This window comes from Trachypithecus francoisi, unplaced genomic scaffold (genome assembly GCF_009764315.1).
Source record: "Trachypithecus francoisi isolate TF-2019V2 unplaced genomic scaffold, Tfra_2.0 Lachesis_group0, whole genome shotgun sequence".
NCBI lineage: Eukaryota > Metazoa > Chordata > Mammalia > Primates > Cercopithecidae > Trachypithecus > Trachypithecus francoisi.
The window spans coordinates 123,942,755-123,960,981 of record NW_022681453.1 but is presented as its reverse complement, the minus strand read 5'-3'; the positions used below and the strand labels follow the sequence as shown (position 1 = coordinate 123,960,981).

At 36.0% G+C, this 18,227-nt stretch overlaps 1 protein-coding gene across 6 annotated transcripts in view; it reads left to right on the top strand.

The window, feature by feature from the left end:
- Positions 1-11,138, top strand: part of TBL1XR1 (TBL1X receptor 1) — a 184,114-nt gene extending 172,976 nt beyond the window's left edge. For all 6 annotated transcript variants that reach the window (XM_033211741.1, XM_033211742.1, XM_033211744.1 and 3 more), the window contains 2 exons: positions 5,361-5,462; positions 6,332-11,138. In XM_033211741.1, coding sequence (XP_033067632.1) covers positions 5,361-5,462; positions 6,332-6,358 — 129 coding nt within the window. In that variant the 3' untranslated portion in view covers positions 6,359-11,138. The remainder of the gene's footprint in view (positions 1-5,360; positions 5,463-6,331) is intronic.
- Positions 11,139-18,227: the final 7,089 nt, after the last annotated feature.

Here is an 18,227-nt window from a genome sequence, read left to right as displayed (position 1 = left end):
AATGATTATTAAGCCTGAATCTTATGTTACATTTCAATACAATTTTTAAATATTTATTTTTGTTTTTCTTTAAATAGAGACGGGATCTTTCTATGTTGCCTGGGCTGGCCTCGAACTCCTGGGCCCAAGGGATCCTCCCACCTCAGCTTCCCAAAGTGCTGGGATTACAGGCATGAGCCACCGTGCTGGGGCTTCTAATAAAATTTTAGGCTGCATATGGTGGCTCACGCCTGTAATCCAGCACTATGGGAGGCCAAGGTGGGCAGTTCTCTTGAGGTCAGGAGTTCAAGACCAGCTGGTCAACATCGTGAAACCCCATCTCTCCTAAAACCACAAAAATTAGCCAGGCGTGATGACACAGTAGTCTCAGGTACTCGGGAGGCTGAGGCAGGAGAATCGCTTGAACCCAGAGGTGGAGGTCGCAGTGGGCCAAGATCACACCACTACACTCCAGCCTGGGCAACAGAGTGAGACCCTGTCTCAAAAAAAATATTAAAAGTAATTAAGTAAAAATGTTTTGCTTTAATTTTTATTATTACTTCCTTACCTCTACTCCCATATTTTCTGTCTTCATGAATATGTGCCTGTGTTGGATATATTCTGTAACTATGATATATATGCTTTAAAAACTCTTTCCTAAATTCTAGTTTAACTTTGTGTTTGTGGGAAGACATTAATCATGCACCCAACTAACTTTTTTTTTTTTTTAAATATGAAGACTCGCTCTTGTCCCCCAGGCTGGAGTGCGATGGCGCGATCTCGGCTCACTGCAACCTCCGCCTCCCGGGTTCCAGCGATTCTCCTGCCTCAGCCCCATGAGTAGCTGGGATTATAGGCGTCTGCCACCACACCCAGCTAGTTTTGGTATTTTTAGTAGAGATAGGGTTTCACCATGTTGGCCAGACTGGTCCTGAACTCCTGACCTCAGGTGATCCACCTGCCTCGTCCTCCCAGTGTGCTGGGATTACAGGCATGAGCCACTGCACCCGGCCTCACCCAACTAAACTTTTTAAACTGAACAACAGTTACAGAGCTGGTGAAAGTGAATCTAAATCTAAATAATATAATTTCGACATGTATTCAAGTTAGTATTTGTTCATTTTCACTTTTAATAATTATACATTTCAAACAGAAAATACTATAACACTCATATACCTACTGCTCAGATTTAATTGATAAGAACATGTTGCCACACTGTTGTAAATCTCTTCCTTCCTATTTTTACCTGATAAAATGTTGTAGATACAGATAAAGTGTTCACTTCCATTTTCCTCTTCCTTCCTAGAGGCTATAGCAATCCTGAAGAGAGTGCCTGTCATTCCCATGATAAATGATATATACTACTATTTTCTGTGGTAAAATTGTAATTAATCATGCTGTTGTGAATTTTCTATTGTGTATCTTTTCAAGCTAGTGTTTTTACCACTTTTTTGAACTATCACATTAATACTTATATCTCTAGAATGATGATTTATTTAGACAATTCCAGAGTGTTATATGAATATATTAATGTATTCATTGTATATGATATATACAATGAATACATTAATATATTCATTAATATATTCATAATATGAATATATTAATTTTCAAATTTAATTTCCATGGGGGATTTAAAAATATACAACATTGCTGGAACATCCTTACACGTTTCCTTGTGCACATGAATGAAAGTTTCTTTTATGAGAATGCTTTTATATATATGTACACACACACACACACACACACACCCCTGTGCATGGCATATCCTGTAAGTGGAAATCATGGCCCATAGGGTATATTTATGTGCTTGTGCCAAACTGCTCTTCAATGTGCATGCACCCATTTACACTTCTAATCACAATATTTAGGATTTCCCATTTTCCTTTATCCTTAGGTTATCAGACTGGTAAACATTTTTCCAGTTACATGGATATGAAGCATTGTTTTTTTTTAAATTGCATTTTCTTGATTATCAATGAGTTTAAATATCTTTTCAAATAGTTATTATACAGTTGGACTTCAGCATTTTAATTCACCACCACCACCGTTTTTCAATTTTTTTATATTCTCTACTGATTAGTGTTCATTATGCATTCTGGGTACTAATCCTGCCTGGTCATATGGATTCCAGTGATCTCCCAGTACCACCTTCTTTCATTTTCTTCATGTGGAGTGTTTATCATGTACATGGTTTGTGGGGTTTTTTGGTTGTTGTTTTGTTTTCTCTTGAGATAGGGTCTCACTCTGTCACCTAGGCTGGAATGCAGTGGCAGATCAAGGCTCACTGCAGCCTTGACCTTCATGGGCTCAGGTAATCCTCCCACCCCAGCCTTTCAAGTAGCTGGGATCACAGGTGCATGCCACCACACCCAGCTAATTTTTGTATTTTTTTTTGTAGAGACTGGATTTCGCCATGTTGCCTAGTCTGGCCTCAACCCCCTAGGCTCAAGGAAGCCACCTGCCTTGACCTTCCAAAGTAATCCTGGGATTACAGGCATGAGGCACCATGCGCAGATCATGTGGAAGTTTTTAATGTTAATGTTTAGATGCTTTTTATCTTTATCTTTTTAAAATTAATTATTTTTAGAGATGGGGTCTTGCTGTGTTACCCAGACTGGACTCCTGAGCTCAAGAGATCTTTCACCTCAGCATCTTGTGTCTACTGGGTCTACAGGCATATGCCCTGTGCCTGGCTGGATCTTTCTTTTTTGATAGCTTTTTTTTTTTTAATAGCTTAATTCATTTTTCCTTAGAGATATCACTGAGGTCTGATATTTTTTCATGAAGTATCTAAGTTTTATTCCTTTATATATATGTTTTTAGCCCCTTTGGAACTGATTTTTATATATGATGTGAGGTACAGATATTTCTGTTTGGGCAGTCAGGTGAGCACCATTGATTGTCCCCTTTCTGTTTTCATAATGCCACTTATTTCATACACCCAGTTCATGTATATGCGATTTGTTTATACCTTCTTTGTTATTCCATTTGTATATTTGCCTTATCTGAATCAATAGCATAGTTTTAACAATTCTAACTTTATAAATCCCTCTTGTTATTGTTCTTCAAAATGGTTTTTCTGTTCTTGCCACTTTAGTCATCCATATTTCCAAAACAGCATACAATTTTGGGTTTTGTTTATGAGTGCCTTGAATTTATAGGTGAAATTAGGGAAAATTGTTACTGAGTTTTATCACCTATAAATATGTTATACCTCCATTTATTTGTCTTTTATTCCTTCGGTGAAGGTTTATAATTTCTCTGAGAATCTTTTTTTCCTAATGTGTTTTGAGGTGCCTTATGGTTTTTATGTTACTGTGAATGACCTCTTTTAAAAAATATATTCCTTTTATATACTAGTTTTTGCTCACATTTAGAACATTTTCAGTGAACTCATTTAGTCCGTTGTGACAAAATCAATTTTAATGAAATTTGGGCATAGAACTGTAGAGTGCTAATGGAACATACAACAAGACATTTAAGGGCATTTGACCAACTGTTGATACTATTTTGTTTTCACTATTGTGTACCAAAAGTCTTACTTTTTCAAACTTTGAAAATAGTAAAATAGTGGATTTTCAGTGCAGGAGAAAGTTATTATCCTATTGTTATATATACATCTAGGTTTCTTGTTTTCCCCTTTCTTGCCTCATGAATTGCCTAAGCATTTGATGAGTAAATTGTGGAAGTCTTGTGCCAGCATACATACAAATTTGAGGTAGATGCCGACGATCCAAGCCATTGGCCTTTTTAAATGTCTTAGCTCTGCCTTGTTGACCATAATGTTTTGGTTCATTATAGCCCAGTTCAAGCTTAGAGATTGGTAAGTGCTTTTAAAAGAAAGTTGTTTGTTTTTTCAATCCCAAGTTGACTGTAGATTGAATGTCTGTAGGTTGACTATAGATATTATTTTTTTTATACCTCAGCAAACTTTAGATTTTGTTGGTTCTACTTTTTTCTCTTCTCATTAACGTAGATATTCAAAGCCTACTATACTTGAACTTAATCTCATAAATTATGAGACATTTTAAGTAAACAAAGCAGTTGAGCCTTCCCAGCCTGATAATCGGTAGCAATGTGTCAGTACCAGTGCATCTGTGATTCTGTGATTTGTGCCACGTTACCAGGCTAAATTTGAAGAGGAAAACTCAAACATTCTTCCAGCTTAGTTGTTATCTTGGATAGGCTGAATGGGAGGTATTTGCAAGGTGCATGATTTGTTGCCGTGTTGTTTTAAGTAGATCTGCCACCTCTAGCTTGACTTCAGGTTACCATAAAGCTGCAGAGGTCACTTTTCTGATTTGTCGGGGCAGAACACCTGAAGCACATTTTTCAGTTTTCACAACAGGACCTCTGATCTTTGTCCTGCTATATTGACTGGTTTCATAGGAGAATGTGTTTTTGGACTGAGTTTTAATTCTTCAGTGGCAGCTGAATAATAAAATAACTTTGTTACATTTATGATTCAGCTTAATTAATGATGACATTGTTAGTATTCCTGCCTGTGTTTTTTGTTTAAACTTATAACATCTTTCAAGAATAGTATACATATCTGGCTGGGAACTGTGGCGCATGCTTATAATTCCAACATTTTGGGAGGCTTGGGTGGGTGAATTGCTTGAGGCCAAGAGTTTAAGACCAGCCTGGGCAACATGGTCAGACCTTGTCTTTACAAATAGTTTTTTAAAAATCAGCTGGGCATGGTGGCATGTACCTGTAATCCTAGCTACTCAGGAGGTGGAGGCAGGAGGATCACTCTAGCCCAGGAGTTAGAAGGTGCAATGAGCTATGATTGTACAACTGCATCCAACCTGGGTAACAGAACAAGACTGTGTCCAAAAATATAAAAAAGGAACGTACATACATTATTTTAGCTTTTTTTATAATCCCCTAGCTTAGGAACTGGTCAGTAAATATAGAGTGAATAACAGACTTACACTGGAATTATCTTTATTAGTTTGTTATACTTCCTCTTTAAGAAGTTTTGTCAAAGAAATTCTGAATTTATTTTGTTTCTTTACATGTTAGCTAGACTCATGCATCATTTAGCAACAACAAAAACTTATTTGATAGACTGAATGTTTACTTCTAGCTATTGTTGGCTATGTCAAAGAGACCAGATACCTTAGCCAAGAATGGTTATCAACACTGGAGAAACTGAGTATGTGTGTGAGTAATCTTTTGAGAACAGGCTGGTATAATCTTTTTATAAAGGGATCATATTACACTTCTAGAATTTCAGAACTTATTTTGTGTAGTTGAAGCTAAGTCCCTCCTTTGATTGCTAGAAATAAGGCCATGTAATATTTTTATTTCAGCATTTGGATTTATTATAATATATATTATGATTTTTAAGATTTTGTTTTTCATTCTTTTAGACAGGTGCTCTAGTTCACAGCTATAGGGGAACAGGTGGAATTTTTGAAGTTTGCTGGAATGCAGCAGGAGACAAAGTTGGAGCCAGTGCATCAGATGGTTCAGTAAGTATAGTAAAGTGTTTCCAAAGAGGGTGTGGGTGGGTATTCACATCAGAATGCAGCTTATTGTTAGTGATACCAAAGTGGTTTTTTGTTGTTGTTGTTGTTGTTTTTCAAAATAAATTTTAAGGTATGATACTGATTTTTTTTTTTTTTTTCCTGAGGCTGTAAACTTCTCATGTGTGTTGGATTTAAATAAAGTAAACCAAATTTAGGCTGTCCTTACCAAAAGAGTACCTTATAATCTAGAAAAGGACAGTCATTTTTAATGTGAACCTTCATTTATGAAATTAGGTATACCAGAGTAACATTCTGAGAAGGACTGAAATTTTTAATGTGTATTTCTACCTTCTCCTCTTCACAGAAGAGTTTTTTTGGCTCAGGGAAGGCAGGACTAGAGGTAGTTGGTTCCTGTGTTGAGGAATGTGTGATACTGAAAGATTTTCAGGATGAGGTTGGCCAACTCTTTACAGCAATGCAAATATGGCTTCCAAAGTTGTAGAAGCAACAGAAGATGGGAAAAGGGCAGCTATTTACTGACGCTGTAGCTGAATATAATACGTGATATCTTTCATTAGGGTCCAATAGATAGGAAATGGTTGTTTTGAGCATTTTCTCCTACCTTTTTAATCAACAGAGTATTGAAAATCCTAGCCATGGTTCTTCCCCCATAGTTTGAGCTCATGGTTGTTCTCTTGACCTGCTTAAATCTAATTTCTGTCAGTTAACCGCTCATTTCCATGATTATCATGCTTTACCAATTTTATAAACTTGGAACTAAGAAACATTTCAAATTGTACTATAGGAAAGTTAAACATAAAATGTACAATAAAACTCTGAATACACTGGTTGATTATTCTAATTTCTTACAGGTTTGTGTATTAGACCTTCGGAAATAGCGCTACTAGTTGGAAGCCATGGACCGACTATGAATGTGTACATAGCCAAAATGACTGTCCCTGACCCATGTACTGCTATAGTCCCACTTGAACCATGGCCAGTCCACTACAGCCAAATCTAAAAGAAATATATACATAAGTGTATATACACAAAATTGCACCCTGAAGATGACAGAGTTTTGTCACAGCTTGTGAATTCTGTTCACCAAGTGCTGGAATCTAATCTGCTGTGCCCCTAAAATAGCATTTAGAAGTTTTGGATATGAAAAACAGAAGAGAGAAAAATATACATTATAAAAGCAGAACATACATGTACCAGTTTTTGGATACTAAATGACAGCCTTGTTTCTCCCCTTTGAATCAGCAGACACCATGGATTATATTCTTTTTTCCCTTCAGTAGTGAGCAGTTTGTATGTACAGAGAAAATGGACTTACAGAAACTTGCAGCAGTAGTTTGTTCTTGCTTTAAAATTTCGTTTTTGGTTTAGATTATGGATGCATGAAGTAAGGGAGTGAATCAGTTTCTTGTTTATATTTTTTTCACCTTTTAAACAACAAAAAGTTCTTTAAAATATTTTAATGCATTCTTTTGAAGAGGTAGATGTTTGGTACATTTTATGGCTCCCAGAGCATATATTCAGTTGGTGCATGTTGTGGAAGGGGGAATTGGAAATTAAATGAAAACCTATGACTTTGGTCATGTCAATCTGTAAGACACATCAGTAAAAGGGTATTATGCTCTGTTGGTTTTGCTTTTTTGTTTTTCTTTTTTTTTTTTTTTTCTTTTTTTTTCTGTTTTGTTTTTTGGTGATGTGGCTTAAATGCAATAGTTTCTTTTTTGGGACATATTTCTGCCAATTAAAGACTAGAAGGGCACAATTTTTTTTAAATTACCATAGAGAAGATACATTTAAAAAAAAAATCTTCTGATGTTTTGTAGCCATAACTAAATTATGGTAAAAGTGTGCACTATTGTGAAAAGGAGCAAAGTAGTTTTGGGTTTTTTGTTGTTTGTTTGTTTTGCTTTGTTTTTTAAGAGATTAAAATGTTTCTGGATAAGGATTAGCTTCTCAAAGTGTCCATCATTCTGTGTAGAAGCTTAAATATGTAAATGTAACCAACCTCCAGTATTAAAAATCTCTCATGTTGTTTTCTTTATACAAAGCAAGATAACGGCATATAACACTGCCATTACATGGCAAAATGTTTGCTACCTTAGTTTAAAAAACAATCTCAAACAAAAGACTTGCTTCAAGGTGTTTTTACATAGCAGTGATTCAGAATTTTTTTTTATGAAAATATAATTGCACTAACCTTCCTGCTGCTCTGATTCTGCATTTGTGGTACTTGTGACTACGTTTTTTCAAATATAGATCGATTTAAGCTGCTAATTTTTTTTTCAGTAATCACTACTATATCATGTCTTTTACTCTGTTTATAATATCATGTATTTTCTTAAAGATATAGATATTAAATTAAACCTTGTGCTCATGCAACTTAGAGTAACATATACAAATGATTGCATGAGGCCATGTTTATATGTGTGACTAATAAGGCTTGTCATGATTAACATAATCCAGGTATGTCATTTCTGAAGAGAATAGTCATCAAATTTATATCTCAAAGATTTTAATTAAGGAATTGCTTACTGTTGAACTTAGCAAATTAATAACACTATTTCTGTCACTAATTATTTTGAGGCCTTTTAGTACTAAAATTTTAACCTGTGTTCTAAGTTTAGGTAGAAACTGATTTAACCCAAGTAATGCAGCTTTGATTTTCAGCATTTGTTGCTTTGCTATTTTTACAAAACAGCATTGATTGAAGCAAGTCTTCGTTTTACTAAGGTAGGGTAGCATTTGCTATTGGTAAAGAGAATAAATACACTTAATTTCACAATACATTGTTATATGTACCCCAGTTGTTGTTAGTGGGGACTATGATACTGTAATAATATTTTTAAAAATTTACATCCAGAGAGGCAGTCATTCACGATGGTTTTGTGCCAGCTCTTTTTAGGGTTTTGGATCACATTAGAGATATTTAGAACATATTACCATGTGACTTACGTAGGAAACCTAATATGCTGAGTATCTGGCACTTGAATTCCTGCTTTTATTGCTGGAGGTCCACATCTGTGGTTGACCTCTGTTACTGTTTAAAAAAATAAATAAAAATAAAAAAAATCTGTGCAATAATTTTAAAATGTGCTCCCAGGAATAGACACAAATGTTTTGAGTATCTTTTAAGCTGCATTTTCCTTTAGCGATGCATTTGTCAATTGCACTGAATTTAAATCTGAAAGTCAGAGGTGATTATTGATAGTACTTTTGTATTTTGATAATGGACAGTTTATTCATTTGCATACAGTTATTGACTTTTTCCCAGCTGATTAAAAGATAGTCAAGAAATTCTGCAATATAGCTGCCAAAATAGACAGCTACATTTTTATATTGTCATCTTTTCTGGGTTTTTTTTGTTTTGTTTTGTTTTTTTTCCTTTAGCTATTTTACTTAAGCATAGTAGCCACAATAGGACATATAAGAGATTATAAATACAGAGCTTTATTATCCTGATGTCTTGGGTCTTTTAAGTATACACTTTTCTGAAAGATATCCATTTTGTAGGCTTGGGTTCTTCATGAGCATACGATTGTTTATTTTTGCTGCTGTTCTCAACATCATCATTGCCTGCTGATGTGCCACGATGCTGCTCCAATAGACAGAAATAAGATTGTCTCTAATTTGAGCAGTAACATGATTGCAAGAGACCAAGTTTCACAGCTTGTAAAGTTCTGTATTTGGGATTCTTGCTTATTTTTCCGCCTGTGTTTTTCTGAGAACTTATTCCTGATGATCAATTGAATCCAGTAGTTTTTCTATGCTATTTGTTGTTGTATAAGCTACTGTAAGAAACTTATAAGGAAAAATAGAAAGGAAAACTTGAATGAATACTCATTGATTAAAATGGAATAAAGAAAGAGCAGCTGCCACTTTTAAACAACATAAAGGAATATCTTTTTTTTTTTTTTTTGCCTCCGTGTAGGAAATCCCATAAGTTCTTATATTTGTTCCAATTCCTATTTCCTGCCATTGACCAGGTAACATCATTGACTTTCAAATGACTTTTAGAAGTGGTAACTCTTAATTTCCTAATAGATGTTAGAGTGTATTGAATTCTGTTTTAATTATTCTCTAGGTAAGTATGTTTTAGGATTAAATACCTTTTACAGATACTGAAAGTGCCTCCTTTTGTGGTGTAAAAAACAAATTATGGTGCAAAAAGTAATCACTAGATTGAATTACATGAAGGTTTTTTGCTTTTTGACATACGAAAATGTCAAGAGAAAGGCCAAAGATTTGTACTTTTTCACTTACAAAGCACTCCTTTTTCCCTTAAACTCCTTTCTGTCAAATTAGATTTAATGAGAGAGTACTATTTTTAAGGAGATATTAAAACACATTTAATATCTGTTTATGTAGAATGATTTTGTTAAGAGTGATGTAAACTATTATTGAGTAGAGGCCTAAAGAGGACTGTGCATTTTTGCTATTTAAAGGAATCACAAATGATCATACTTAAGTGAGCAAAAATGACAAGTTTTACTAGATAAGTAGAGAAACAAATCTCAAATGCAGTGCTACAATTTTCATTATCTTAAGCACATTGTACATTTCTACAGAACCTGTGATTATTGTCGCATGCTAAGGATGGTACTTGCATATGGTGAATTACTGTTGACAGTTTCCGCAGAAATCCTATTTCAGTGGACCAACATTGTGGCATGGCAGCAAATGCCAACATTTTGTGGAATAGCAGCAAATCTACAAGAGACCCTGGTTGGTTTTTCGTTTTATTTTGTTTTTTTCCCCCTTCTCCTGAATCAGCAGGGATGGAAGGAGGGTAGGGAAGTTACGAATTACTCCTTCCAGTAGTAGCTCTGAAGTGTCACATTTAATATCAGTTTTTTTGAAACATGATTCTAGTTAAATGTAGAAGAGAGGAAAAAGAGGAAGTGTTCACTTTTTTAATACACTGATTTAGAAATTTGATGTCTTATATCAGTAGTTCTGAGGTATTGATAGCTTTCTTTATTTCTGCCTTTACGTTGACAGTGTTGAAGCAGGGTGAATAACTAGGGCATATATTTTTGTTTTTAAGTAAGTTGTTTCATGATGTTTTCTTTGGAATTTCTGGATAAGTTCAGGAAAACATTCTGCATGTTGTATCTAGTCTGATGTACTTATCCATCTCATTGCAAACAAAAACACACAGACTGCATTTTGTAGCTCTGTAATCCTTGAATACAGAAGTAAATTTTCTTCTTTCCTGACTTTGACATTGTAGCTATACTGTTTCCATTTTTATTTTTACAAATCCTTTGGGTCTAATTCTGTGAGCCTACCTATAGCACTGGATTAAAATGTCTGCATCATTTCTTTAGTTATCCAGTTAACTTTAAAACTGTTGTAAAAGTGTAAACCAGCCCATGACAGTTTTTTGTACATGTTAAAGAACTTCATTGTTCAGTTTTCATGATTATTGTATAAGGAAGACTGATATAGATGTTCTATGCTGTCCTGGACCATGTTAATTACACTTACGATGTATTTTGGTTCCACATCACAATGATTTGTCCCCAGTGACCCTTTTATCCTTTCTAGGCACATTTTTTTTTGTTGTTGTTGTTGCAGTTCCCCTTTGCATTGTATTGCTTTGACAACTGTAATTTGAATCAGATCTGAAAGAGGTCCAGAATAAAATATATTTTGATATTATGTTGGCTGTGTACATATATAAAACCTTTGATATCTATGTAGTTTGTATAGCCTATTTACTAGTCAAGTAAAGAGAGAGGGATGGTATTCTTGTTTACTTACAGTTTCTTGTTTACATTTTAGTTGCTTTTACTTCTCTAGTGTTCTATTGTAGAATAAACCTTTTTGCTCCGAGTTAGCCTTCATAACCTATAACATGTTCATTCTCTCCCATACTGGTATTACTGATTATAACTGCCATCAGAACCCAAACCACTGTTTTTCATAAACATATTGTTTCCCAAGATATATACTTTAAAGTAAGCCCATAATAAAATTTTAAATTTTACTATTTTTATTACTTCTTGCAGGAGATAAGATTTTTTAAATGAAGGGGTTATTTACTATTTTTATTAAAGTATAATAGAACATCTAATCAGCTAAGGGATTGTAATTTTTAATTCTTTTGAAAAATCAATGTTGTATTTAAAAGACGTTATTTCACATAAACTAAAAGAGACCTTAGATACATTTGTTTGCTTAGCCACACAGTTGAGCACAAAACAATGTGTAGATGTGTTGAAGATTAGCACAGGAGGCTCAGCTTCCTCGGTGACCTTTTTTTGCTTCACAACAAGCCAATTATAGTTGAATCATTTTTTCTCTTAGCTAGTTGTTATTACAAACTTTATAAGAAAAACTAGACACCTTCTAGTTTTAATTAATACCAACTCCTTTAGAGTTAGAGACTTTTTTTTAAAAGAATCATTGAGGCCGGGCGCGGTGGCTCAAGCCTGTAATCCCAGCACTTTGGGAGGCCGAGACGGGTGGATCACGAGGTCAGGAGATCGAGACCATCCTGGCTAACACGGTGAAACCCCGTCTCTACTAAAAAAAAATACAAAAAACTAGCCGGGCGAGGTGGCGGGCGCCTGTCGTCCCAGCTACTCGGGAGGCTGAGGCAGGAGAATGGCGTAAACCCGGGAGGCGGAGCTTGCAGTGAGCTGATATCCGGCCACTGCCCTCCAGCCTGGGCGGCAGAGCAAGACTCCGTCTCAAAAAAAAAAAAAAAAAAGAATCATTGAGCATATTTTCTCTTTTGTTTTTAAAGAACTTACACTCTCCAGGTCTTCTGTTTTTCCTGTTTATTTCCTTAAACAGAAATAAATGCAAGCATAGTTTTATGTTTTATTAGAAATAAGCCACTGCAGTTGTTAGAACTGACATGCTTTCATTTTCAAGGGGTTATCTTTTATTGCATGGCATAGATTGTTAATAATATCCCACATTGTATACTTTTCCAAAAAGGGTTGGATTCCTAAGGATTAGAATCCTTATAAACTTGAGGGAAAGCTGAAATTAATTCGAACAGTAATAGAAGGGATTATTTTTAATTTCAGTTATACTTTACAATGGATTAGATTTATTAACTAGTATAATCCATAGCAGATCAGATCAAAGTTTACTGTTTTACCAATATATTCATTTGAAAAAATACGGTGGAGGAAAAGACACTATAGATGGTAGTTTTATGGTGCTTTTCTCTACTGTACCTAAAGTGCTTTGTCATCAGTGAAATGTTAACCCTATGCTACTTTTTCTGCATGCTTCTTAAATGTCATCTCAATGATTAATTGTCCTAACTTGTAATATTTTTGTATTAAATTTTTTTAGGAGTTCCTTGTAATTTCTTTACAATTTAAAAATATATTAAACACAAAGTGTTTAGTAAAGTACAGAAGACAATTACTAATGTTTCTTGGTTGTTGGATTTGTATGATCCATTGGGCAGACAATTTATATTTTAAGAACTAAGACCAGTGGGGTGGAATCTATACCAAAAAAAGTATCACAATCCTATTTTTTTTAAAAAAAACTTTCTAACATACTAATCTAATGTCAGAACGAGCTGCCTTAAGAGATGCTCTGCTACCAGAAAGCTCTAAAGCATAGGTTGGATGGCCACTGGACCAGGCTACTTTGGAGAAAACAAGCACTGCTGGAGCACCTCAAATAGACTGTTGGGTTAAAAAATCTAGTCACATTGAACATCATAGTCAGAAATCAGAATTTAAAAACAGGATCAGCTTCCAGGATCTCTCACACTCAATATAGGGGATTTTGAAAAATCTACACATTGCTGAAACAAGACCTTTTCCGTAAGCTTTTATTGGTTTAATTTACATACACTTGCTGGACCGGGTCAGTTATCTGATTTTCCAACTTGGGTCCATGAGGAACAGTGCTTCCCCGTAGAGAGGGAGGAATAGCTAAAACTCCTAGCACAATGAAGAGCTGCCATTTGGGATGGCCTAGAGTCATCAGGTAATTCAGTTAAGTTTAATATGACATAAAACTTGTTGAAATATTTTAGTGTGTTGGGAATAAACTGAAGTTGGACAGATTGGTTGTTGAAGTAAATGAAGTCTGATAAATCAAGAGTCGGTTAGCGGTAAGTTCATTCTGCTTCTTAAATGGTGTTGGTTAACTTGGAATGTGCGTTAGAATCTTTCATGCCTTGTCCTACCTGTTGTCCTACCCATTGACCAATATGGTAGCACAAGGTAAGTGTGCTGCTTTTCATATGCTTGTTTGGTTTTGTGTCATAGATAATGTGGGAGGTGGCTGTCACTGGCATGTGGTATATTTACTGTAGAGCACATGCTGGTTAAAGAATTTTAAATACAAGGTATAAATAATAAATTTTCATTTTCAAACTCCCAACCAAGTCCTTAGTGGTATCCACTGTTAACAACTTGACATATGTCCTTCTAAACATTTTCCGTACATACTTTAAACAGAAAAATACAAATGAGCTCGTAATCGTTGAATTCAGAAACTCACTTTTTCACAGAAATTATCAGGGACCATTGTCCCTTCCACTTAAGTATTTCCCTATACTGTAGATGTCGAATATACTGTATGGTTTAATAGAGCATGAATTCTGCCTGACTACCTGGGATGAATCCAGACTAGCTGCTTGGCCTAAGGAGTTGCTGTCCTGGTTTCCTTAATGGGGATAATGATAGTCATTTATCTCATTGATGGGTTATGAGGATTACAAAGTTAGTATATCTGAAGCCCTTAGAGAATGGTGCCTGGTTGTATAAAGCACAGTATGTATTACCAAACGTTTTTATTTCTAATGGTCAGATTTTATTGTACACCAAGATTTAGCCCCTATAATGTAAATTTACTTTTTCACCGTGTACTATTACAAACAATGGAGCAATAAAATATTCATATTTACAGGACAAATACAACAGTCAATTCTGATGTACACCGTTTAATACACACTTCAAAGATTCTTTAAAACTTGCTTCCCTTGGCCGGGCACGGTGGCTCAGGCCTGTAATCCCAGCAATTTGGGAAGCCAAGGTGGGTGGAGTATGAGGTCAAGAGTTCGAGACCAGCCTGACCAACATGGTGAAACCCCGTCTCCACTGAAAATACAAAAATTAGCCAGGCTTGGTGGTGCCTGCCTGTAATTCCAGCTTCTCAGGAGGCGGAGGCAGGAGAATCACTTGAGCCCGGGACATGGAGGTTACAGTGAGCCGAGATTGCACCATTGCACTCCAGCCTGGGTGACAGAGCGAGACTGTCTCAAAAACAACAACAACAACAACAATAAAAAACAAACCTTGCCTGCCAGCCATTTTCTGGCACTAACAACATATTATTTCAAAAGGATCCATTTAAGAATTTGTAGAAGGGAGATTTTCTCTAAAGAATGCTTTGTATATTTACAGGAAAGAGAGTAGACCTGTAAGTAACAATCTGGGTTATGGGTTAGCAGAAAACAAATTTTTAAGCCTACGTTCTTTAGCATTTAATGACTATTAATACTAATGATGTGATGAAGATTTTGTTAAACACGGATGAAAATTTTTCGACTGTAGATTACGCACAATGTACAGGCTAAATCCAATTATAAACTCTATGGAACTACCAGACTTTTAATAGCATATATTAATATTGCTGGAAGCCAGATTCCTGGTCTGTTTGCTAAATTAGCAGACATTTGAATTTTTTTGTAGGGCTTTTTAAATTTTAAGACCACTTTCACCCATTTTGCCTTTCCGAGTCCTGAGTCCTCTTTTTTTTTAATTCAGCAAATATTTGTTGAGTAATGTTTTCTAAGAAGTGTGTCTGGCACTGGATGTATGGTAGTGAGGAAGAAAAAGGCTCTCTTCTTGTGAAATGTAACTACAACAGAAGATAGTTTATTAAGCGCTGCAACAGAAACAATTGGGTTGAAGCACGTTGGGCAGGGTGGCTCACGCTTACAATCCCAGGCCGAGGATGAGGCTGGCGGACCACCTTGGGTCAGGAGTTCGAGATCAGCCTGACCAACATGGAGAAACCCCATCTCTACTAAGAGTACAGAATTAGCTGGGCATGGTGGTGCATTTCTGTAATCCCAGGAGAATAGCTTGACCCTGAGGGGCAGAGATTGCAATGAGCAGAGATCGCGCCATTGCACTCCAGCCTGGGCAACGAGCAAAACTCCGTTTCAAAAAAAAAAAAAGAATTGGGTTGAAGCATTGGAAGTTACTTTTTCTGAGCCAGAAACTGCCAAACACAGTTTCAAATGGTTCAACCTAATCCCAGGTACTGTGTTTGCTAATGGCACGGGGTACCTAACAACTTGAGTTTTGATCCTTCACTCTATGTCCCATGACACCCTCTTTGTGATCCACATTACAGTTGTAATTACATGTTTTGTGTCTGTCTGCTAGTGGTCACTATTATAATTTTTAAGTAGTATGTATTTACATCTTCAGTTACTACTTTAAGCAGTGTCCTTTTTTTTTAATACTTTAAGTTCTAGGGTACATGTGCACAACGTGCAGGTTTGTTACATATGTATACATGTGCCATGTTGGTGTGCTGCACCCATTAACTCGTCATTTACATTAGGTATATCTCCTAATGCTATTCCTCCCCCCTACCCCCTCTCCACAACAGGACCCGGTGTGTGATGTTCCCCTTCCTGTGTCAAAGTGATCTCATTGTTCAGTTCCTACCTATGAGTTGAGAATATGCGGTATTTGGTTTTCTGTTCTTGCGATAGTTTGTTGAGAATGATGGTTTCCAGCTGCATCCATGTCCCTACAAAGGACACGAACTCATCTTTTTTTATGGCTGCATAGTATTCCATGGTGTATATGTGCCACATTTTCTTAATCCAGTCTGTCACTGATGGACATTTGGGTTGATTCCAAGTCTTTGCTATTGTGAATAGTACCGCAATAAACATGTATCTTTATAGCAGCATGACTTATAATCCTTTGGGTATATCCCCAGTAATGGGATGACTGGGTCAAATGGTATTTCTAGTTCTAGGTCCTGGAGGAATTGCCATACTATTTTCCACAATGGTTGAACTAGTTTACAGTCCCACCAACAGTGTAAAAGTGTTCCTATTTCTCCACATCCTCTCCAGCACCTGTTGTTTCCTGACTTTTTAATGATTGCCATTCTAACTGGTGTGAGATGGTATCTCATTGTGGTTTTGATTTGCATTTCTCTGATGGCGAGTGGCGATGAGCAGTTTTTCATGTGTCATTTGGCTGTTTGAATGTCTTCTTTTGAGAAGTGTCTGTTCATATCCTTTGCCCACTTTTTGATGGGGTTGTTTGTTTTTTTCTTGTAAATTTGATGGAGTTCTTTATAGGTTCTGGATATTAGCCCTTTGTCAGATGAGTAGATTGCAAAATTTTCTCCCATTCTGTAGGTTGCCTGTTCACTCTGATGGTAGTTTCTTTTGCTGTGCAGAAGCTCTTTGATTTAATTAGATCCCATTTGTCAATTTTGGCTTTTGTTGCCATTACTTTTGGTATTTTAGACATGAAGTCCTTACCCATGCCTATGTCCTGAATGGTTTACCTAGGTTTTCTTCTAGGGTTTTTATGGTTTTAGGTCTAACATTTAAGTCTCTAATCCATCTTGAATTAATTTTCGTATAAGGAGTAAGGAAAGGATCCAGTTTCAGCTTTCTACTTATGGCTAGCCAATTTTCCCAGCACCATTTATTGAATAGGGAATCCTTTCCCCATTTCTTGTTTTTCTCAGGTTTGTCAAAGATCAGATGGTTGTAGATGTATGGAATTATTTCTGAGGGCTCTGTTCTGTTCCATTGGTCTATATCTCTGTTTTGGTACCAGTACTATGCTGTTTTGGTTACTGTGGCCTTGTAGTATAGTTTGAAGTTAGGTAACGTGATGCCTACAGCTTTGTTCTTTTGGCTTAGAATTGTCTTGGCAATGTGGGGTCTTTTTTGGTTCCATATGAGCTGTAAAGCAGTTTTTTTCCAATTCTGTGAAGAAAGTCATTGGTAGCTTAATGGGGATGGCATTGAATCTATAAATTACCTTGGGCAGTATGGCCATTTTCACAATATTGATTCTTCCTATCCATGAGCATGGTATGTTCTTCCATTTGTTTGTGTCCTTTTTTATTTCACTGAGCAGTGGTTTGTAGTTCTCCTTGAAGAGGTCCTTTATCCAAGTAAGTTGGATTCCTAGGTATTTTATTCTCTTTGAAGCTATTGTGAATGGGAGTTCATTCATGATTTGGCTCTCTGTTTGTCTGTTACTGGTGTATAAGAATGCTTGTGATTTTGCACGTTAATTTTGTATCCTGCGACTTTGCTGAAGTTGCTTATCAGCTTAAGGAGATTTTGGGCTGAGACAATGGGCTTTTCGAAATAAACAATCATGTATGTCATCTGCAAACAGGGACAATTTGACTTCTTTTCCTAACTGAATACCCTAGCCTGATGGCCCTAGCCAGAACTTCCAACACTATGTTGAATAGGAATGGTGAGAGAGGGCATCCCTGTCTTGTGCCAGTTTTCAAAAGGAATGCTTCCAGATTTTGCCCATTCAGTATGATATTGGCTGTGGGTTTGTCATAAGTAGCTCTTATTATTTTGAGATACGTTCCATCAATACTGAATTTATTGAGAGTTTTTAGCATGAAGGGCTGTTGAATTTTGTCAAAGGCCTTTTCTGCATCTATTGAGATAATCATGTGGTTTTTGTCTTTGTTTTTGTTTATATGTTGGATTACGTTTATTGATTTGCGTATGTTGAACCAGCCTTGCAT